At 38.4% G+C, this 25,233-nt stretch overlaps 1 protein-coding gene across 8 annotated transcripts in view; it reads left to right on the forward strand.

The window, feature by feature from the left end:
• Positions 1 to 23,541, forward strand: part of LOC307008668 (protocadherin alpha-C2-like) — a gene marked incomplete at its 5' end in the record, with an annotated part of 159,621 nt that extends 136,080 nt beyond the window's left edge. For all 8 annotated transcript variants that reach the window (XM_079631670.1, XM_079631666.1, XM_079631668.1 and 5 more), the window contains 3 exons: positions 3,042 to 3,100; positions 9,396 to 9,481; positions 22,839 to 23,541. In XM_079631670.1, the coding sequence (XP_079487796.1) occupies positions 3,042 to 3,100; positions 9,396 to 9,481; positions 22,839 to 23,131 (438 nt within the window). In that variant the 3' untranslated portion in view covers positions 23,132 to 23,541. The remainder of the gene's footprint in view (positions 1 to 3,041; positions 3,101 to 9,395; positions 9,482 to 22,838) is intronic.
• Between the last annotated feature and the right edge of the window lie 1,692 nt (positions 23,542 to 25,233).

A 25,233-nucleotide genomic window follows, 5' to 3' on the forward strand; every position in this document is an offset into this window, starting at 1 on the left:
AATCTTTGTTTTATTTACAACTTCAAAAAGTACATATTTTTTACAGTGTACTAAAGTTGTCTGCTGACTGTTTGCAGTACAGGCCTTTTTTCAGCACCGGAAAGCTCTTGCTTTGAATATATATCAGGGCTCGGTAATGGTTGCCTGCTGTTGTATTGGAGCATTTTTACTTTTTTCTTTTTGTGCCTCATTAATTCACAGCAGCAGTCTTTAGTGTGCACTGCAGAATGCATGTGTTTGTGTGTGTGGTTATGATGATTTGCCATATCAGAGACTCTCTCCACATGTTTACATCTGTCACCAAATTGCATTTCCTCTCTCTCTCTCTCTCTCTCTCTCTCTCTCTCTCTCTCTCTCTCTCTCTCTCTCTCTCTCTCTCTCTCTCTCTATCTCTCTCTCTCTCTCTCTCCCTCTCTCCAGCCTGTTCTGCAGTGCGTTGTTTCAGGACAGCTGGGTGTGTTTATATTTAGAGGTGTGAAGCTCAAACAACACTCCAGTTTCTCTGTACCCACACTAAAATCTCTCAAGAGAGACTCTCCAGCCTAGCTTCGTTTAGTTAAGCAACTTCATATTGGACTTCATCCACCAAACCCAGTTGATAGGCCTTTAAGCTAGTATGGTTGGTCCCCTGATGATAGATAGATAGATAGATAGATAGATAGATAGATAGATAGATAGATAGATAGATAGATAGATAGATAGATAGATGGATGGATGGATGGATGGATGGATGGATGGATGGATGGATGGATGGATGGATGGATGGATGGATGGATGGATGGATGGATGGATGGATGGATGGATGGATGGATGGATGGATAGATGGATGGATGGATGGTTTATATGTTTAGGGTCTATGTTTATAGTTTTGTATTAAATTTCAGCATGATTTTTTTTTTTGATCAGTTATGATTAGTTTTGATTAGCATGATTAGTTGTTTTTCTTTAAGGATAAATGTATTAAAATATCCTTTAAATGTCACATTGTCTGCACATTTCTCATTAGTGTTTCAGAAAATGTGGGAAAAAAGCGGGTACCTCAAGATAGCAAGTCCATATCTGATGATATTTAGACTGTTAGATGGGTGAATAACAGGAAACTTGAGTACATTGAGTAAATCTATAATGAGAATCACTATTCAGAATAATTATAAGAAAAAATCAAAGAGAAGGATTAATTGTCATGAAATTTCACAGTGGAAAAAATCTTAATATTTTATATTTAGATCCTGCTGCCAATGAGTTACGTGCCATTTCTCAACAGATTAGCTGATTTCCTCATCAGCAATTTTTTGCTGCAGAGTTTTGTCAGTTTGTCAAGCCTTAGTATGACCAACAATTTATTACAAACAAAGCCTTCAGTATCTGCTCTGTTAGTTCACCAGAGATCATCATTACAAACTGAGTGCATTTATGTTATTTCGTTGATCAAGTTGTGAGTGTTTCAGGGATTACTGGATGAGAAAACGTGTGAGCGCCTCTTATTTGTGAAGTAATTACTGGCTCATTTCAGCTTTTCTCATTAAATGTCAGTCATGTTTATTCTCCCAGTGTGTGATTAAGTGGCAGTGGAGCGGTTTCTGGTGGCTGATTGGGTGGTTTGGTGTGGAAAGAAAAGGAAGGAAGGATTGTGATTGGTTGGTGCAGAGGTGCGAATGCTGTATCTAGGCGAGGTGTGTCCACTCAGAAGAGAACTGAGAGAGAGAGAGAGAGAGAGAGAGAGAGAGAGAGAGAGAGAGAGAGAGAGAGAGAGAGAGAGAGAGAGAGAGAGAGAGAGAAAATGAGAAAAAGAGTAAGGAACTGCTGGTGAGACGCGATCAGACTGAACTCATTACCTTGCTTCTCCACACACACACACACACACACACACACACACACACACACACACACACACACACACACACACACACACACACACACACACACACACACACACACACACACACACACATACACACACAGTGAGTGATAAATCAAAGACCTGTGAGATGAATAAAAAACAGATCCCCAGTTTCTTTGCTCAGCAACCTACTGTTTTCATATTCACTTGATTTGAGTGTCTGTAATTTCTGCACATTATTTAACCCTTGTATTCTTCATCCCAAATCTTTCAAAATTCTTCCTACTGCATACCCTTATTTACTCATATATTGAATGAGTCATTGTACATTATGCCTGTTTTTTCTCTCTCTTAGTATTAGAGGTTTGACTCTTCCTTTGTAACTGATTTTTATTCAGTCTTTATTTGGAAAAGTTTTTATTTGAGAGTTTGTACAGAATATGAAAGGTTCCAGCTAGGTATGATTTTTTTGCATGACCAGTAGCAGGTGTGTATTGTAGTTGTTTTGCAGGCTTCTATGATGGATGTGTGTGTTTGCGTGTTGTGTGGAGAGCAGGCCCCGCTGATTACACAGCGAATTGGATTTCACATTGATGAATGTCCACCAGGAGATGTGTGTGAGAGATATTCACTTTGCAGATGCTTGTATCCAACCCGACTTATGAATATCTATACCAGGACAGGTTTGAGAAGTCTGGGTCTATAGGGCCATTATAGGTTTTTGCATTGGGACGTCCCAATATTCTCTTTAGCCTACTGCATGCAAGCAACAGGATAATTTTTTCTAATAGTAAGCTGTTTACAGTAAAAAAATAATACCTCGCCTCGTGCATTTTGACTGCAGATATGCCTCAGTTTCTCTCTCCCTGAGGAGACTCATTCAGATCGATCTCCCCCTTCTGCTACTGCTCCTCCGGGGTTTTATGCCCTTGATCTGTCCCTGTGTCTGTTTGTTTGAATGGTTGGTCTGGCTGGTTCAGATCTTTTGGGTGATGAGCATCTCAATTTATCAGTGAAGTTTGTGTGTCTGTGTGTGTGTGTGTGTGTTAAGACCTAACTCTAAGCCTTTTCTCCAAAGCCCCAGTTCTGCAGCCATCATGACCATACACTCCAGCATAAATAATTAATGAGATACTATTGTTTTTTAAGCGTTCCAGCACTTAACGTCATTTCTTTGTCTCTCTTTTTCTGTCTTTCTTAGCCTAAAGTTCCTAGTGCAGACTGGAGATATTCAGCCTCTCTCAGAGCAGGAATGCAAAGGTAAGAGTTTATTGGTTTTGTTGTCCTAATTTTTTGTTTTTGTTGCAGAATATGCCACATTACTTTAAAAGGGGCATACATAAATAAAATAAATGGATGGATGGACAGACAGACAGACAGATGGACAAGCAGATAGATAGATAGATAGATAGATAGATAGATAGATAGATAGATAGATAGATAGATAGATAGATAGATAGATAGATAGATAGATAGATAGATAGATAGATAGATAGATAGATAGATAGATAATGACTTTAAATCGCTGAATTGGGTGAAAGGAAGGTAAGAATAGAATAGAATAGAATACAGACACGGTCGAACTGAACTGAACTGAACTGGCACGTTCTGGTCGATCAGATCACAAGTGGACGACGCTAAATACAGATGTAAACGGGGTCTAAACCGGTTTGAGCTTGTCCACTTTCAACCACTTCCAGATGTAGTCGAAAACTCATTAGACTGGATTGCTTTCGTAGTGTAAACGCTCATGTTGCCGAATGTGTTCGAACAGTCACTAAAAGTCCATCTACTCAGACCTAATGCTCAAACATTATGGGAAGAGCGCTAGCCAGACGGGATTTAAACGTTGTTTAAGACGCGAGTTTGGTTTAAAGATGAAAAACAAACCAAACACAATGTTCTCTCACCATTGATTTCTAACACACACTTAAGGCGTTCGGCTGGTGTTGTGGCTGGTCAGAGCAGAACCGAAAGCTGCTGCTCTCCGTATGTTTTTCCGTCATCTACGGGCGCATTTATGTGTAAATTACACACGCTTATTTTATCCATTAGATCGAAAGATCTGAAAAAAAAAAAAAAAACATATACATTTACCCGCCCATAGACCCTCCCCTCAAATAAATCCGGACAGAAGTGGTTGAAAAAAGACAGATTAAAACACCTGGTGTAAACAGGTATGTGTCTCTCTCGTCTACTTGTGATCTGGTCGGCCAAAACGCATATTAGATCCAGGTGTAAACAGGGCCTATAAGAACATAATTCTCAGATATTACATATGGAAGTAGTTAGCTAAAAAACAAGATCATGTGCACTGGCATTACATTACCCATACATCACTGGACCATGCTGGTTGGTCCAGTGGATACAGTTATCCACCACTCGTTCTGAATCAACCACAAGATACACCACAGCAGCCGCTGAATGACCAGTACAGCTGTACAGCGACTGTTTCCGTGGAAGCAGAAGTAGGTCATATGCTGCGATTGAAGTAATGCCTACAGTCATGTCGGCAAAATGATGGCGACGAAGGACATTGCAGACAACAGACTGGACAGCAGTGTCACATATGCCAGAGCTGTGTGTGTGTGCGTGTGCGTGTGCGTGTGCGTGTGCGTGTGCGCGTGTGTGTGTGCATGCATGTGTGTGACTGAATGACCTCTGATCTCCATTAGTGGTACACTGATTCGCTCCTAATTACAGCAGGGTTTAATGAGAGCTAATGTAGCCACGCAAATCATTCTCATGCATTAAATCAGATTCCCGTCTCACAATTTATGTGCACTGCAAAATTAATTTTACTTTAATGATGCTCTTGCTCTCTTTTGCTTGTTGAGTTTAAGGCAGATTTATAAGGGTTTCGTTGGTGGTAGGTCACAGCTTTTCATTTCATTAATGTTTACTATTGCTTAGAGTTAAGGATTTGAACCTTCACACTCAAGTATTTCGACATGCAATATGATATGAACAATAGCTCAAATGGTAAGCCAGTGAAAATACCTTAGCAACGGCCTGACAACACGAGTGAGACTCGCAAGGGCAAACATTACTTATATATTTTCTTCAGAAAGAGATTTTCTTCTCTCCTAAAGGCATTACTTTTTCACTCCACAGACAAAAAGATTTTAGACCAAAATAGCTTTTTGGATGTTAAAGTAGAGAAATGATCAGTGGAGGATGCAATGACATTGATATGCATGCAGAAATGGGCCGAGGGAAGGAGAAGCAGACAGGAAGAAAGAGAGTGGGGGATGTTTGAACATTAGCTGAGGATCATGTATTTGGTCCAGTGTTCCTCATTAATAATGTATTAGCCTTACTGACTGCTGCTTCACAGCTCTTTAAAATGGCTTCCCCACACACACACACACAGCATGTAATAGAAGCGGTAACCGCCTGACCTTGGACTGCAAACATTCATCAGAGAAAGAGAGAGGGGGAAGAGAGGAGGGAGGGCAAATAAAATGGTGGTTTTCCGCCCATCACTGTGTGTTCTGCATCCTGTTTTTGGATTATTTTGGATGGGTTTTTAACAGTTTAGTTGTTAATTGCAATAGTTAGAAATGTCATAGCGTATTACTTGTATTTTAGAATTCACATTTGAAAAAACATGAACTATACATATCTATCCCATGAAGAGTTAAATAAACTAAAGACTGGTGTGATAAAATAATCAAATAGATAAGCTATGTTAATTATCTTTTACCATTCAACTTTTCACTTCAACTACCTTTCATCTTTTGTAACATCATGAATCCCCCCAAAAAAAATCCAGTTTTCAAACACTGATAATAAAAATAAATGTTTCTTGAGCAGCAAATAATCATATTATACTGATTTCTAAAGGATCATGTGACACTGAAGACTGGAGTTATGATGCTAAAAATTCAGCTTTGATCACAGGAATAAATTACACTTTATACATTATACATTTTCTAGAAAACAGTTATTTTAGATAATATTTTAGAGTATTTCTGGTTTTACTGTATTTTGATCAAATAAATGCAGCCTAGTAGAAAATACTTATTTCTAAAAAAACATTTAAAAAAATAAAAAAATAAAAAAAACGTTTTAATAGTAGGCCTATTGTTGCTTGCACAAGGCAAGTGATCATGTTTATATGTTTATATAATGTACAGTCAAGGTATTGTTATCATAAAAATAGAATACAGTTCTCTTCTTTTCTCTAATTTCCTGCATTTTTCATTTTCCCAAGCTTACTCTCAACATTATAATACTGCAAATGTTTTTGACCCTTGTACAATAAACTGATAGATCAATTGTTCTCCTGAATGATGTTTATATTCCAATAATGACCAGCTCACTATATGTTACCCTACTTGTTACTTAGATAATCCCCCCCCCCCTCCCCCAAAAATAAAAAAATTAAAAAAATAAAGAATATATCAAATATTGATTTGTTGATTTGAGCTCAAATCTTTATATTAAGTTAGAAATGGAGTCTGATTTAACAGTCATGAAACTAGCACAGCTATGTAGGAAATTGGTTGCTTGGGACAACAGTCAATTATTATAAGTTTACTATAACATTGTTTATAATGGTAATAAGCCATGATTAGCGTTTATGTGCAAGAAAAGGCTGTATTGTTATAGAGAAGGACGACCATCTGCACTCAAAAAAATTACTCTTTAAAATAACTTAATTCAATTATGGACAGTGGTTCCACACAAGCAGATTAAGTTGTATTAACATTAATGGATTTGCTTGACTCCATGTAAGCTCCTTGTGTTGTTACAACACAACTGAATTACAAAATAGTAATGAACAATCAAATCCATGAAATTGATTCTCTGTAACTTAAACCGGTTAAGTTTAGCGAAAATGCTTTGTTTACTTATAACTGGACTGAACAAAATAAAGTGTGATGGACTTAAATGATTTCTCAATTGAACTTCTAGACTATAGCTATGAACTAATAAGAGCACTTATTAACATTTTAAATGTTAAGTTTTACAATGCTCCTTCAGCCACAGGAAATTATCTTACTTGAATCAGTCCGCACCCTAACCAAATGCTCAACTCTTCTCCACAATGGTAACCCACTGTAATTTAAATGGTTCTAATAATCACAATGTAATCGAATATTAAACACAATTACACACTATCAAGTCTTCCTCTTTTCTCATTTTATCAAAAACACATAAAATAACACTTAATTTCAACATTTATTCTCTCTTCATTTAGCTATATGCAAAGCATGCTGGGAACTAAGCACCGCCCAGTTTCAGATAATGCAACACAAATCATTCATGTAATCCAACGCAAACAGATTAAGTAAACTTCGGGGGGTTTTTTTAATTCCAAAATTAAACCCTTTACATTAGTTTAACGATTTATAATTAAGTATAGTGGAAAATTATACAGGTTAAGTTAATTAAACGCAATATAATAGTGTTTTGGAGGTAAAATAAATATATCTGTGTTACTTTAACAAAAAATAATTGGGTAAAAACAACAGTGCCACAAAACCATTTTTTTGAGTGTGAAATGCATTTTCCCCCATTCTTCTATGACCGTTGATGTTGTTATGGAACGACCTTAAAATGCTTCATGTTTTCAGCCACTCTGAACATAGTGAGCTAATCCTTTCTTAACACACTTCCAGCTGCATACAGATCTACAGAGACAGCATGGAAAGTGATAACACCCTTTTTTAAGAGCAAAATAAACCTGCTCGGTTTGATTTTCTGCCACTGGCTATTTGTTATAGGCTTTTTCTTGATGCAGACACACACATGTGGGTGTACGCAGAGTCAATGCCGTTTGCAGCACATTTTACTTTCATAACATGGCGTATTTCCAATTGAAACAGAGTGATCACCTGCGAAAAAATCCCACTGATAACTGTGTGTTTGTGTCTGTGTGAGAGAGAAAATCTTTGGTGTGAAAAATTGAGTGCACAGGAATGTTAGCTTTAATCTCAGAGGTGATGTGACTGTGCAGAGAAGATCATGCTCTAATCCTTAATCTCTAATCCAAGCCTCTAGATTTCAATTCTCACTGAATTCTCACTGAAGACCTACATATACCATTCTGCCCAGGTCAAACACAAACCCTGCTCAACTCAAATGTATTTATAAAACACTTTCAAGACTATAATAATGGACCAAAGTGCTGTACATAAAAAAAAAATCATACAACTTTAGCACTTACAAGCATAAAATAGCATCATAAACTATAACAAACAGTCATATCATCCGTCGTGCGTATCACTCACAACGATCAGACCTACAGTAGTTAAACGTCAAAAGCCAAGGAGAATAAGACAGTCTTTAGTCCTTTCATGCCACACGTTGTCTAAGACATTGTCTACAGACAAATCTTTTCTCATAGAGTTGGGTCTGACACAATTTGATATAAAATGTTGAATAGAAAAATATACATTAATGTAAAGAATGATATGTGCGTACAAGAGACCCTACAGCGTACATCTTCTTCAGACCAGCAATCTAAAAGATTCACTGTTGTTTGCTTGAGCAGGGTGTTTTTGAGCACATTAAACTGTGTATATGTCCAAGAGAGTCAGGAAATTGCTATAAACTAATGAAAAAAATCTATATTTGTTAACTGATTTATAAGGGTGTGTTCACACTTGGCATGTTTGGTTCGATCAAAATAAACCCTGGTGTGATTGCTCTGTTAGTGCGCTTCATTTGAATAAGTGTGAACGCTGCCGTCCAAACCAACCCGGTCTCACCCCAAAACGTCATATACTGACGGGTCTTGACCATACGTCAACATACGACGAAAAGGGTACCCTTTAACGTCAATATGAGACGCAGACATAAGCGCACCAGCAGCGCCTCCTAGCGGTACCCTAACGCATACCTAAACCCAACCATACCCGAATCGTCACACATGGACGTTATAGGGGTACCCTTTTCGTCGTATGTTGACGTATGGTCAAGACCCGTCAGTATGTGACGTTTTGGGGTGAGACTGTGTTATCCAAACCCTGGTGCCAACAAACAAGCGAACTTCCAAACGAACTCTGGTGCGGTTTGAATAAAACATGAGCGCAACACAGACCAAAGACATGTAAACAAACTAAAACGGGACATGATGTCAGAAGATGCGACTCGAAAAAGGACAGATTGCTCTGTTTTTCTCGTCATAGTCGTGATGTTGCCCATCACAGTTCGGTACAGGCGTCAGAACCACGTCTCCTCACAGCAGATCTTCATTTGTGTGTGACGGAGGGATTCCTGACGCTGTTTTGATTCCTTTACACATTTTAATCAAGTACAAGTATATTTTGATCAAGTTCTGATCAAAATACCATCATATGCATAAACATAATAAAAGCCAACCAATCAGATTGTGAACATCTTTATGCCTTTAGGTTACGTATCTTTAGATTCGGTGTTAAAATGCGCAATGTGAACACTAAGCGTCCAGGACTACATTTTTTTGGGGGGGGAGGGTCCGGACCAAATGAACGAAGTGAACCAAACTACAGTACAAGTGTGAACACACAATAAGAGTGAATAAATAGTCTTAATATAACATTATTTCTTCTCTATTTGTGTGTAGCTCGGTCCACATGGAGGAGTCATCCGTGATGCAGGGTGCTCAAGGAGTTCTGGTTCAGAACTGGCCCACCGTCTCCAGCGCTCCTGGTAAGATATAGGAACTAAACTCTATGTGTAGACACATCCTTCAAGAAATTAAACAACAATTAAACAAATGGAGAAATTAGCTTACTGTATGTTTTCTGCTTCTCAGATGTTTGTTTTTCCTCTTGAGTTTAGCATTGAGAATAGATTGCACTCATTTGAAATCTCTAACTTCCAATATTAAATGATCTGAGCTGTTTTCTACGTTAATTTTATAGCTGTATACTCAACTATTTACTCATTTGTTGTATTTTTTTTTTTTCTTCTAATGCATTTTGGCAGAAACATCTGTGGAGCCCCTAAAGGGACATGGTGGTGAAAATAAATATGGGATGGGTCGAAAATTAATAAGGCAATGCTTTTGGGTTCTCTCTCAAATGTTTTGCGTTACCCTGAGAAACTTTGTGCTCGCTCACAAGCCTTTTGAGTTCTTTGTGAGTGAACACAAAGTTTCTCGGGGGAGCACAAACGTATTTGCGAGGGAACGCAAAGGTTTTAAGAGCAAACGCAGTTTCTCCAGGGAACTTTCTGCAAGAGAATGCAAAAAAATTGTCTTCCCATCTCAATGTCCCTTTAGGGACTTCATACATCTGAGAAAAACCTAAATGAAATCTATTTGAAAATAGCTATGTAAGAGCAACCACTGAGCAATAACATTTTCCAGTGTGTGGTCTGGCAGGACTATAACACTGTCTTTCACAGTCTCACTGGTATTACCCCTCAGGACCATCTATTGCTCGATCAGCCCCTGTCCCGATCTAGACTATCACTCTCTCCTTTTCTCTCTCACATCATTCTTCCCTCGCTTGCTTCTTTCGCTGCAGTCTCCTCTGTGTTGGCCTCTTTTGCTGAGCTGCTGCAGTCATGCAGGATATGAGGATTATGACCTACATGAGGCTTCCTTAGGAAACCCAGCTGAGTAGTTCTTGGAGCAACTCTATACATCACAGAAACCACCGTAATACATTAGTGATACCGCAATCCGCCGAGCATGCCACACTGAGCCGTGACGCAAATATCACTTCACAATGGCAGCAACCCAGTCCAAAATTGTTAATGAAATAGTTGACCCAAAATAATATTTTATCATCAGTTGCTCACGTTCATGTTGGAAAGCAGTTTGATTATTTCTGCCAAGCTCTTAGACGGGGGAAAAAAAATCTGTTATATTCTGTTCATTTGAGCTCTGCTCTGGAGGGAGAAGGGATCTGTAAATAAAGGCATTCATTTATAGGAATACAGGAATAAAACTTGCATCTTCTGGGAATGTATAGTGGATAAACTAGTTTTAATCACTCTCTACTTTCATTGTATTGAAAACAAGACCATTCACTTTTTTGGAATGGAAAAAATCAACTCAGATTTTGAGTTTGTCTCATTTTGTGCTTCTTGGAATAAAGACAATAATACAGTTGAAACCACATGAGGGTGTGTAAATTATGCTAAATGTTCATTTTTTGATGAACTGTTCCTTTAAAACGTCTTTGGCCCCTCTATTTTTTTAATAGACATGAAAATGCACATTCAGAACTTAAATGGTGGTAATTCAAGAATGCTTTGAAATATAGATATAAGATTGGTCTTGTTTTAAAGAAGACATTTGGCAGATTTTTTTAGAATTTAAATAAATATAGACAGTTAAACAGAAAAAAAAGTTATAGAAGTTTGAGGTTATGAAAATGTACAATGTTAAAAATTTAATTATTCATATTTTATATAAAATATATATTTTCAAAACCTGGTGGACTCTAAAAGTGCAAAAAAAATCAAAGCCAAAAATCTGAACAAGTTGTGTTTCAAATTTTAGGTTGATATCTCAAAAAATAAGCTTTCAGTGAGATTTTGTTTGGGCGCAGTACCAAACTTTTCCACTAGTTGACATTACTAAGGGCGCCTCCATTTCCGTATGTGGTTTGAAACATTATTTTTACAATTTTCATACAATTTATGAAGTAGACATCCTATTCAGAAGTAGTAGGATGCTATCTTTTGAACTCTTGGCATGAAAACAAACTGAGGTTTCTACCATTTTTTCACGATTTTTCACGTTCATCACGATTTCAAAATAAAGGTCTGAACACGCCTTGAAAATATTCTTGTTGCAAATTGATAAATTACGGCTCCTCTGTAATTTATTTTGAAAATCAGTCACCAAATATGTAAACTAAGCTTTCAAATGATATATAGTTTCTCAAAATTAGTTTAGGTTTAGTATAGGATATTACTGTTTAAAATATGTAATGGCTGCCGGCGGGCCTATGCCAATATAAGGGGTTAAAAAAATTCTCAGGAAAATCCAGAGTAAATTGTATTTGTCTGTTTTCCCACTGTCTGATAACAGCAGAATCCCCTGGTTTTAATGTTGGATTATATGCGTTTAGCTCGTTCAGGTGACCTGTCAGAGCTATGTGATGAAGAAGAGAGTGACACCGATTTCCACAGCTCTGACCAGATCAAGCATAATGCATAAATCCAGTTTATCAGCTGAAAGAGGAAATGACACAGTCAGAGGGGATGCGGAGGTTATCTGCAAAAGCAAGAAAGAGAAGCTCAGTGCAAAGCGGCGACCGAGAGAGCGTGGCTAAAGCACAGAGAGATGACTCGATTAGGAGATGAATATTAATAATGGTCAGCTCAGACTATTTCAACACAAACACGCACGCATTCCTCCTCGCTCGCTGTGGCGATGTCCGTTCATGGTAATTAATCCACAATATTAGATTCTCTCTCCATTTTGCCTGGTCTCTCTTTCTCGCACTCCAAATAATTGAAGAATCGCCTGTCTTTCTGTAGAGGACAGAGTCTCGGTTATTCATCAGAGATGTCTGCACACACTCAAAGGCCATAAACGGATCACCACAGACATCAGGGCAAAACATATTAAGATAAAATACATTTTTATGACAGAATCAACAAGCACAGGCTTAGAATAACAAAGTGTTTCATGAAGAGTCAGCTCGAGGCTTGTGTTTGTAGCCATATAATATTGATGTGGTCTATTGTAGAACATTATGTTGAGCAAATAAACATCTGGTTACACAAAATGTGATTAATTTTAGTATTACAGCAATCTCTGGCATTCATGTGCACTCATCTCATCGGCAGCAATACAACCTATCTGCCATTTTGTCTGGGATAACGTCCTGGGTAACAAGTGGTCATAGGTAAGAACCAGGATGCAATTAATGCATATTTAATTTCCTAATTAACTGCATGCGGGTTACAGATGTCTATGTTGAGGCTCGACCCTCTTGGATGGAACGATGATGGGACTTCGGGAGGTGTTCGGAATAATGAATGTAATTTAGTTTCAATAAGATGAAAGGGGGAGAAGCAGGGAGAGAGGACAAAACGGGCACAATTACTTGGGTGATGAAAGGGCAATTTGTTCTAATTAAGTCTCTGATGATGACTGCAAAAGCAAAGGCTGGAAATGAAAGAAATAAGCCTCTTTAGATTTTAGCACGCACTCTCTCACTCTCACTCACTCACTCACTCACTCACTCACTCACTCACTCACTCACTCACTCACTCACTCACTCTTTCTCCTATGCAATGTTTATCTCATTTACAAATATTTCACAAGCTTCCAAGCCTGAACTGCTGCTCAGCTTTAACAGTATTAGTTCAGCCAAAAATTATTTATACTCACCTTTACATTGTTCCAACGGTTCTTTCTTCCATGAACCACAAAGAAGAACGGTTAATATTGCTTGTTTTGCATACAATGCAAGCATGCAGTGACCATAGGCTGTCAAGCTGCCAAAATAAATGTGTTGTTCATACTTTTCTAATCTTCTGAAGCATTATGGTAACTTTGTTTTGTGAAATTAACTGAAAATAAAGATTGCTATTCACTAAAACCGTTCTCTCTGCTGTAGCCCTTATATACTGTAGCATTTATTATTTTTATTTTCAAGCCTACAATCAATCGGTCATGTGACCAGCCGTACACAGAGTTGTATAAATACAGAGGTCCCAAAATTGAGCTTGCTAGGACATCCGAGGACAATTGTTACTTTGACAATTATAAATTACATTACATGAATCACAAAAATTATATATTTTCTGTTCAAAATGCTGTCATTGGTTACACTTTATTTTGATGGTCCCCTTTAGACATGCTGCTGACTATAAGTAACTTTGCATCTACATGTCTAACTCTCAATAGAGTGTTAGTTGAGTATTAGTAGACGGTTATGTTTAGTAGAATATGTTGACTTGTACTTGCAAAGTAATTTATAGTCAATATAGTCTGTTGGTGGACCATGAAAATAAAGTGTTAGCCGATATTAAGCAGACAATCTACTAATACTCTAATGAGAGTTAGTTAACCCATGGTGGGTTATGGCCATGCATGTGACACATAAAAACCAGTGGTGTTTGGCATCAAACATGGCACGACGCCTCTTCATAAATGAGATTTGAACGCTACTGTTAAGGGTGAGATTTAGAGAATAATTACATAAATTTGAGTTAGTTATAGAATGTAGTGCATGAATAATATGGACCACTTCTATTGTGTTTGCCGAGATTTAAAGTACTGTGTTTGCTTAGATTTAAAGTACTACATTTTTGGGTGAAATAACCCTTTAAGACAGAAGGAGATGAGAACAGCTAGACATGAGTTATAGAGTCAGACAACAGCATCAGTTTTGTTTCCAGCATCAGAGGAATCGTCAGTTTAGGCACTCATGTCTGTGGTGGTGTAAAGTAGTGCTGGTTGGTTTTATGTGATGCTGGAGGTTTGTGTTGTGTTAAAATATTCTTCTGCATTTTTATGAGCTTCATTTGGCTCTGCTGTGCAAAACACTGGAGAAGCCAACGCCCCTCTCTCGCTCTATGTTGTGTGTGAAGCAGATGGGCGAAACCAAAGCGTAGATCAGCAGAATTAAAACATAATAATACTCTCTCATTTTCTGTCTTTTTATTGTATTTCAATTTTTTGCATCTATCATTTTTTGATGTCTGCCTCATTTATCCAAAATGCAGTAAAATGCTAGCAATGGAGTGTTTGTGAGAGAGAGAGAGGGAGAGAGAGGCAGGCAGAGGGCAGGTAGACAGCCTAAGGGAAAGAGGGATAGAGAAAGTGACAATGAGAGAAAAAAAGGGTGACCGAGGGGGAGAGTGAAAGAGAAAACAGAGAGGTGCAGAGAGGAGGGTGCTGTGACTGCCTCTGTTGCTAGGGGAGAGAAGTATTTGACCATGAGAGAGAGAGAGAGAGAGAGAGAGAGAGAGCGTTCTGTATTAGTTTCCATCAGTGTCTCTGCCACAGCCAGTTTTCACTGGAAGAGGCAGTTTCCACGGCAACCATTCATACCACGAACATGGTGTTGGAAGAGAGGGAGGGGGAGAGAGAAACAAGCGAAGGAGAAATGCAAAATATATAGAGAAAGAAAGGGGTGTGGCTGAACGAGAGAGTTAACAGAATGCCATATAAAATAAAACAAATGGATAAAACTGAATATAATTCTGATATAATGAAAATTCTGGATGAGAAAATACAGATTTACCAAGGGAGAGGGATTTTGTAAATGTTTTGACAATACAGAATATATCTTTTTATCATGCCAATTTGATTTGAAATTTGTACGCTAGTTGCTGGTTTATAGAAGGTTGGGTATGGATGAATGGAGAGATAAATGGATGAGTGTGACCTATCCTGATCTTCCTGTTTAAAGATCATCTCTACAGGTGGGCCAAACTGCACAGCCCACAGGCTCTCGTTTTAGCGACAGCGCCATATGGCACACAATCCAACACAAATACAACATGCACACACTTCTTATTGACAACAAGCTTATTTAACATTGTAGCAACAATGACATCCGGACAGGTGCTTATCAAATTAGCTAATCGTTTTCTCCAAACACTTCATTCACTGTCTGAACAGAAAAGAGTTTTGGTGGCTCTCCATAGAACCCAGCCCCCAAACTTCCTGTCCAAACGCATGCATGAGCATGTAACCGGACACTCACAGGCCATAAAACAGAAGGAACTCTGTGGCTCTATCATACTCTGGAATGTATGCACACACACACACACACTCATGGACCCTTAAACTGAAATGTCCACATATGATCCAATAGCAATGTTTTTGATATATATTTTTGTGTGTATAATTGGTCAAGATAATGTCTGAAGCATCTGAAATAATCCCTATGCTAGTGATTATGAGGAAATTATGTAACCCTGTATTTGTGCAGAAACGTCATTCGAGGTATCATTGTAATGGGAAAAACATGTTGGAGTCGAATCTTGACTGCAAGGTACAATAATATGCATTTATTCTAGGAAATACCATACTTCTAGATATGAATGTTAAATTCGATCTCTCACATGACATGGTCAAAGTGGGCATGTCTTGACAAACAAAGAAAAGTCTCCCGCTCTCAGATCACTGAAGGTGATAGGCTACTTGTGCCAAACAAAGGTGGAGCTATACATTCTTTAAAGGCCACAGCTCCCCCAAAAATCGCTCTCTTGCTCTGCGCTTCCTGCCTTCATCACTGCTCATCATGTGACGTCTCCGATCTAAACTCCCTCACGGAGTTCCCTGCTTTTATTTGCTTTATCTAAGTTTTTGTTTCTATTTTCAAATTCTCCTTTGTTCGTTTCCACCTAAGAGTGAACGAATTGAGCGTGAGTTATTCCTTCGGCAACTCCACAACGAGAGACCTTCAAACTCCCGCGGAAAAGCGTGCTCCGCCAACACGAGCGCGCGCCCTCTGCTCCGAGGCGGCCACACGCAAGTTGTTCTCAGACACGAAACGCACGCACGATCTTTTGCAAGTATAAACTCTAACGAGTTTTAATGTTTTAAGGTTCGATGCATTGATGGCTCCCAAAGGTCTGTGATTTTGCTGTTCTTCTCTCCTTCTCTCTCCCACTCTCTACAGTCTCAGCGCGTGCTTCGGCGCGCGCAACCCCTCAGAACTCTTTCTCTCATTCTCTACAACCTCAGCGCGTGCTACGGCGCGCGCCCCTCCCCAACTCTCTATAACTCTCTCTCATCATCTGTTACCCGTCTTGTCTTGTCTGTTTAATGTAAGTAACTGTACATAGACGTATAAAACATATAATCAGTATGTGTATTCCGTTATATTCTGTAGTTTGCATTTATTAAAACAATATATTCAACTGTTTCTGTGAAATTGCTTGTAAAAATACGAGTCAATGAGGTTTACGAACTAAGAGCTACCGCGCTTATTATGCACTACATTAAGGTAGTTTAATTTTATAAACACAGGAAAATTAACGTTCACGACCAGAAAGTTGATATTTCTTGGAGTTTATAAGGGATAACTTTATTGAGAGATTGATGGATTGATCTTTGATGGGTTTTGCGGGACAAACACCTATTTGATCACTACATGAATTTCCCTTAAAAGGTTATCCCATGATCGAAATTAAATAAGATTATTGATATATGAATGAGGAATTATAAGACGTTGTGATCGATTATTCATATATTCGTATAATCTATACATTTTCAATTTCGATAGTTTAATGTAACTGTAATATGCAAATATTAATCATATTCATGATTAGTTATTAAAATTCCCTATAGATCATTTGAGTTAATTCATACGGACCAAAAGTCCGAGGCATAAACGCTACAACATTTTCAAAATTCAATAAAAAAGGAATATCAATAAAAAAGCAATAGTCAGAGGTGTCGAGAGACTAAAAATATAGTAATTACACTGTACAAACCAAACATGTTAATCGGTCTGACTGATTTCCAGTGATTTTGGTTTTAGCGTTAACTTTAGTCAATCAGTGTCACAGAGGAAAGGCTGTGCAGAAGAGTGTGAGTGTGTTGTGTATGCTGTAGGTCTTGTGTGGAATTTTCCAGAACATGCCAGGGGCTTTAATCAGCTCAGGAGGGTAAACTGAGGACAATCGCTCTGCTTTCTGTCTATGTCTGAGTCAATGTTTGTCTCCACACTCAACTTTTTATGAGGCTTGCAGATACGAGGATTTCGTTCGTTCGTTCATTCATTCATTCATTCGTGTGTGTGTGTGTGTGTGGTTTACTTGACAATATTTTGTGGACAGATTTGTACCCAGAAGTGAGCAAAATCTGAAAAAAAAAAAAAAAAAAAATATATATATATATATATATATATATACTTTATTAAATTGAAAGTTTTCTGTTCTGATTAGGGTATGGGTTATTGTTTGTGTGTGTTTATATTCTTCCCTGCCCTTCATGGAAAACAGTGATACAAACATTATTACACAAAATTATAACATTATTCTCATAACTTGTGGTACTCTCATTACATAGAGCTGAACTATCCTCCATAATACACACACACACACACACACACACACACACACACACATACACACACACACATACACATACACATACACACACACACACGCTCACTGCTGTCTTGGCAGGCTCATGAGAAAGCTTGTGTGTGCCATCTGGCATATTTAATCAGGATTACTAGAGCTTGACGTACCAAGGTGTGACACACACACACACACACACACACAGATGCACAAAACAATCAGATATATTCATTGTGTACAGGCAATCAGTTTAAAATGCACATAATATCTAATAAAATTAAAAATTTGCATGCCCACACATTCTTTATTAGTCACACAAACAGTAAATGAAAAAAAAAATATTTTAATTATTTCATGTGAAAGCATGTAATTTAGTAATTTATAGGTTACAGTAAGTAACATGAACTTTGGTAAATAGATATGTCTACTCAACATGTATTTTAATCTAAACATTTGTATATTTCATTATATAGATAGAATTGTTTTATATCTCAGACTGGCTGTTGCGGTATATGTGAAATCAGCCCATTTTCTGTGCTTCATGCGCAAGAGCATGAACACAAATCTGCTGTCATCTGCTGTTATACACACACACACACACACACACACACACACACACACACAGTGGTTTAAAAGTGATGTGGTTTCATCTAAACAAACCCATAATTCCTTGGCTCTGCAGTGTTGCTCAGAAATCTGCTCCTTCAGGAGTTTAGCGTTGGAGTTTGGCTCATATTTCATCCTCAGACTGCCCTTCCTCACCTCCTCTTCTGCATTATGTAAGATGGCACTACAGTCCTCCTTGAGAAAGAGAGATAGAGAAATATATAGAGAGCAGATGGGAGGGGGTCGTCAGACTCGTTGTTTTCATAATGATGAGATGATTTGATTTTCTCCCCATCATCGTTTTATGAGCTGGATATTTCACTGGCCATAATAACCATGCCCTTGTCATGCAGCTTATTAAACCTGTGCCATTATCTGCCAGCCAGACGTGTGTCTTTGTCGAAAGGCTGCATTACATGAAAGGTCAAGGCAAGACAGAAATGCAGAGGATGTTGCTGTCAATGTAGATGTGTTGGGAAAGCTGTAGGCTAACTGTATTTTGCTATGACACAAACTATTCAAAATTTAAAGCATTTAAAGGATGCTTTAAATTATGAGTAATTTTTTCAAATAGCTTTCCCAAACTCTACCTCGTCAATGTCCCACACAGTTCTTGAACCAGCTGAGCTACTGTCATGCTACTGAAAATCATTGATAGCTTAATATAATTGCTAGTTTTAGTTAGATACTCCCCCAATTTAGGTGAATTTTGTGCCTTAGTTACCATTCTGACAGTATAAAGAAAGGCAGACAGACAAAATGGAAGGGCATGGAGAAAGGAAATTTAGACATGATGAAAGAGTACATGCGAGAGGGAGAAGAGAGAAAACAAAGCCACTTGGGCGTTTAGTGTTACTGAGGGATTTGGAAGGGTAGTCAGTTCTCTGAGGACTCATAATGGATGCTCTCTCTCTCTCTCTCTCTCTCTCTCTCTCTCTCTCTCTCTCTCTCTCTCTCTCTCTCTCTCTCTCTCTCTCTCTCTCTCTCTCTCTCTCTCTCTCTCTCTCTCTCTCTCTCTCTCTCTCTCTCTCTCTCTCTCTCTCTCTCTCTCTCTCTCTCTCTCAATTCACACCCACAATTGTGAACACAGACCTTCTTTCACTCACAGATATCGTAGTCAGAATGTTTCTGAGGATGTAATCCGTCTTAATCTTCGACGCAACATAAGCTATAGACAAAAGGTGAGGTGCAGACAAAGACATGCACACAGATACGATGCCAAAGGTGTTGTCTGTATTAAACTAAGTGATGTTGTGCTGATCCAGTGTCACTATAAATGAGATGACTTGCTCATCAGACAGATAGAGAGATATTTTCAGCAGTGTGGCGTACAGGGGACCTCACACATCAGATCAGCTACCAGAGTAATATACATTTAAAGCTGGCATTATTACATGATGGCCCGGCTTCACAGACAGGGCTTAGATTAAGCCAGGGTTAGGCCTTGGTTATTAGGACATTAAAGTAACTTTTTTAAATGTGCTTTTGAAGAAAAAAAAATTATTTGTGTGTATCTTGACACAAAACAAACAACACTTAGGACAGCTCAAACGTGCATTTTAGTCTAACTAGACTTAAGCCTTGTCTGTGAAACTGAGGGTTAATCAAAAAGGGAAAAAAAGGTTGGTGGGAATGGAGTTGGTGGCTCACTCTCGCTCGTATCCAAGGTAAATCATCAACACTATCATCCCCTACATGTGTTTTATTTAACGAAATACATCATAATCAGCTAAAACGCATGCGCAGGTCACTTTACTTCCTGAACAAGTGCGCACCCGAGTCCGTGTTGCTTTCACATTCACGCGAACCACGGCACGGTTCAAGTGCAACCGAACTTAGACCCCCTCGTCCAGGTAATCTCTGGTTCGGTACCCCAGTGCGCACGCGGGTCCGCATGACAGCGTTCACATCAGCAATTTTTCATGCGAACCGTGTCCCATTCCGAACTAAACTGCCAGTGTGAAAGCACCCTAATACATCACAATTTTGAATGCAAAGTCAAATATGGAAATTAGCGTCTTATCTGTTGATTGTACTTAGATAATTCCAATATCTGACTGAATCCTGAATCCTTGTACATTTCTTAATAAATGTTCTCTTAAAATAAATAAAAAATAAGCTCGTATAGGCTGTTTCGTCCACATGCTTTCAGTGGCAGATTTATGGAGCATTTTAAAAGATATAAAATATTGTGTTTAAGAGTTATGAGTTAGCTCAAAGGGGAAATATTAATAATAACTCATAGTTCTGATTAATTATGTCAGTTAATTGGATTAACTTGATGTAGCTAAATTAATATTACAGTCAATTAATCAGTTCGTCCAACGAACTCTTTTGATTATTCATTTATTCTAAGAAAAGGGTATCTTTCATGTAATAATTCTTTCTTAGCATGTACAGCTCTTAGAGCATGTAACAAGATCAAGATCGTAAAATAAACTTTGTTTGCAAGCAGAGATTCAGAACCAAATACATATTGTGCACAAGTTTTATTAACTAAGTCACATAACTAACATACAAACAATTACACATACATGGGTCGATGGTTAAAGTGACAGAATGGAACCGGAATGAAACTACGGAAAAGATCCATTGAACTATATGAAAAGAACCATCAGCTTATAATTTTCAGAGCACCTCATTAAATTGATGCTTGCTTGGCCTGTGCAGTGGGGGCAATTCTTGAAGTTGTTGGAAATTGAAGATGTTGATGGTTCCGTGAGTGTCAAATGTTGAATTGGCAATCGTTTTCTTCTCCGTTGGATGAAGAAGATATGATGAACTTGCATGATTAGTTCGACTCGTCCTCATGGCTGGAGTGCACATTGTGGCTTGCCGGACACGCAGAGCAAATGGTGGGAGTTGCGATGGACTTCTTCTGCGTTGAATGAAGACGTTGTGCCAAACTCCTGAGGTTGTCCTTGGTTCTGTTGTGGTTGAGAGAGTCCTCTCTCTCCTGAATGAGCACATGGCTGGTTGTGAGTTAAGAACTGCTGCCCTGGGGTCTGGGGCCTGGTGCGGCCCCGCAGGACAGCAACCCGAACATACGAGAGAAGGCCAAAAGAGTAAGAGAGCTGATCTTGTGATCAGTGATTTTTAAAGCGTGAAGATGTCACACCCTCTGGGGGTCTGTGAGCCAATAAAAAGTTTTCCCTTTGGAGGGAAACTTTTACGACCCATTGTGTTCTAGCAGGGCATTTGAATGTGTAATTTCATTGGGTGTTTAAGAAAAGAATCTTCAAGATTCTTATAATACTAATGCGTCACAAAGTTAGCAAAATGTAATGTAAATTAACAAATGGTTGGACAAAGATTGGAGTTTATAGAGACCAAACATGCCACACATATGATTTTGGTAAACCATAGTATGCTAAGTCTGAAACATTAACCCAATGGAGTTTACAGGAATACAATAGGCCAAACCACATAAAAGGAAAATCATGAGATGGTAAAATGACATGTTTATACATTTCTCAAGTGGTTATATATAGAATATATAGGATTAACAGGATTTATTTCTGCTTCTCAGCGATATTAAGTGAGAGTCACAACTCTCTGAAAATTCCTTTTTAGGGTCGTACAACTCTTATCAGTCTCACCGGGTTCTGCCAGTGTGCTAGCTTCATTTGGGGTGTTAGTTTTGGGGGAAGGTTCATAGACCTTTGTTGTGAGAGTGAGTTTGCTGGATTATTCATTAAATATAATGAATCATTTGTGTGTGTCTGATTGGTCCAGATGCTACAGTGTGTTTTATTAAAGACACTGCAAAATGCACTCTTATCCACCAAAAGGAATAGAAGAAAACAAGACTTTAAAAGGAGAGAGATAAACATCATAAGTGCATCCTTCTGTTTGTTCATTCTCGTGGATGGCATGCGTATTGGATTGAATGGTGTGTCTGAGAGTGTTTTGTTGAAAATTAACTGGTTCAGTTGGTTATGTTTTGCATCACTGCAAAGTTTTAATATTGCTTATTCTTTGTGTGTTCATACACTCTTTCAAGAAAAGGTTCTATGAAGGGTTCTGTCGTAAATTGAACCTTTTGGGGGTTCCTATCATGGGATCATTTTATCGATTTAGTTTTAATTAATATTTGTTTTAATTATTATTATTTTTTTTTTGTGTGAATTAAACATCACATAAACATACTTTATTGCTCGAAATTTTTTAATAACCTATTAAACATGAAAGTATTAAGCAATAATTCAAGATATTGCACTTTTTTGGCATAAAAAAAGGTTCTTAAAATCTCTTAAAAGAGTCAAGAACCATAGCGTTTGATCTAGAACCCCATCGGACCTTTTATTTCTAAGAATGTAAGTGTCTTCCAGGGTGTTTATTTCAGGATCCAGGGGACATTCCTCACACCTGAAACACAGCGAGGTCCTTTCATTATTATATTTTTGAAGGTTGTAATGGATGGTCTCTTTTTCTCTTTGTCTCATAGATAACGAGGGTGGAGAGGTCTCTCCCCCCGTAGGAGCCGGAGTGGACAGCAACAGTTGGCATTTCCGATACGGGCCGGGTCCGGGGGGCCCTCCGCACCTGAAGCCCGGTGAGATGCCTCCTGAAGCCTTCATCATCCCTGGATCGCCGGCCATTATTTCCATCAGACAAGGACAAGACGGAGATGACAAGAGCGACTTTATTACGTTTGGAAAAAAGGAAGAGAAGAAGAAGAAGAAAAAGAAGAAGGAGAAGAAGGATAAGCGTGAGAAAGGGAAAGATGATGATGATTAGAGAGACAGAGGAAGGAGCTAAAGAAAAGCTGATTTTTTTTAAAGACAGAAGTCTCAACAAAAGTCTGAAGAACAAAACGTGTATTTATTAATCCTAAAATCCATCAAGCAAACATTGAACACTCTACTTGAAAATACTTGAAAATACTTGAAATGTAATTTTCTATCTCATTTGGCTTTACACTAATAGCTGGCATTCCCCTTTCTTTTTAATTGATTAATCTAGTCTTGATGAGCTGTTATATGATTGATTAATATCCACCCAAGCCAATATTCAGCATAACATGTCCTTCAGACTCATGTTGGTACATCTGTCTTATTAATCCTCTTGGTTTTTGTTTTCCAATCTTTTTGATAGGGAGACAAAATCTGATTTGAAATGTTTGTAAGCCGTGTGCCGCTTCAGGTGTGCTGTTGTAGTAAAATGGAGGGGAAAAAATTAAAGGAGGGATTCAAAATTGTGTAAAGTTAGAGATTATGGAAGCAGGACACACGCTGGTGTAAATACGCAGGTTGGGCACCGCTGTATGTAAAACAGTGAAGACGCTAAATTAACGCTTTTGCTCGTTCACTTCTCCTGGTGTGGGATGTACGAAACATCCGTAAAACAAGAGACATCAAAACATATTTTCACAAAGTCTCACATCCTGGACAAATGAAAAAAAAAAACTGAAAAAAAAACTGTGTTTTATCAACAAACAAACAAACAAACAAACAAAAAAGACAAAAAAATGTATACCGAATGATGGAATGCACTTTTGTTTTGTTGCTTTAATTTTGTTACCAGCAAATGTTCTCCAAGGCATAGTATATATGTGAGCGAATAGTCCCATATATACACAGACATGCACATATATAGACACACACATCTAGTAAACAGGGTCAAAAATCAGTGCATCTCTAACAGCTCCCAAAACCTCTCCTGCTCTGAAATGTGTCTAACCTGGTTGGGTTTTTGTCCGAGGTTAACCAGCAGCTGGAGAGGTTCACTCTTAGTGAATTTTAAAGATGCTAAACTCACTAGTCAATATCACACGAGAAATCAGCTCTTCGGGGACCTGGTTATGTGCCCTGTTGCTTATCGGGATGGCTGAGAATGTTTATGCATTGTGAACAGTATTACTGTTGATTCACCAAACCTTAAACACCTTCATAATCTATCCTCTGTAGAAAAGGCATGAGTGTTATGCCTTGAATTTTTCTGTGGCATTGCCTCGTACCTGTAGTTTACCCATTAACCTTGACCCCTTCTATCCCAACCCTAATTTTGTGCCTGCTTTCTCAGCTGAGCTTAGTATGCCTAGTGTCATACAACACGAAACCTAGTCGCCTCCTTTCTGCTTGCTGTCTGGAGGACCAACACTACCCAAGAGCAAAGAACACAACATATTAGCTAGGAGTTTTCAAATTTGGGCAGGGGGTTTTCTTGTGCACCATTTTTATAAGCTTTAAGTGAACTTTATTGCTACTGTACAGAGCTTCTGTCTGTCTGTCTGTCTGTCTCTCTCTTGATCTCTCTGCTGGGTAGGCTATATCTAGACATTGTGGTGTACTCATGTAGTATGGAGTAATGCAGACAACGCCTGTCAAACAGAAGCCCCTCCCACAACACTGTCATATGCAAATGATCCAGTGCTGTCCAATCAACCTCAGCTCTGTCTCTGTATAAGACGTTGTATTTTCTGCTGGTCTCTCATCGGTTCATTCTCAGAAAGAGGAGGGAAGGGAGAAGACAGATGTACGGCTTAGGCAGGGGGTGGAGATTGGTAGAGGAAACTGTGGGGCAAAAATCGTGGATTTGAACCAATGTTAAAGATCAAGTGTGTAATTTCTGTGCCACTAGCAGCACCAAACCGAATTCCCCCCTGTCTGCCTTGAACTGAACAAACTATTAGTTATGAGCAGTGTTGCTGTGTCAGGATGATTGTGATGCTCAAACAAACAAAGCAATGATTTACCAGACAGATCCAGTGTTTAAACTTGGATACAAGTATTTCAACTTTAAAATATTACACACAATACCTTTACATTGTTATAAGACCAATTGAAAGTGTTCAGCCCTTTTAAGTTTGTGACAACTCAATTCTCTAAAGTTCAGACTGT

Source organism: Phoxinus phoxinus, assembly GCF_949152265.1.
Source record: "Phoxinus phoxinus genome assembly, chromosome: 12".
In the NCBI taxonomy this organism is placed as follows: Eukaryota; Metazoa; Chordata; class Actinopteri; order Cypriniformes; family Leuciscidae; genus Phoxinus; species Phoxinus phoxinus.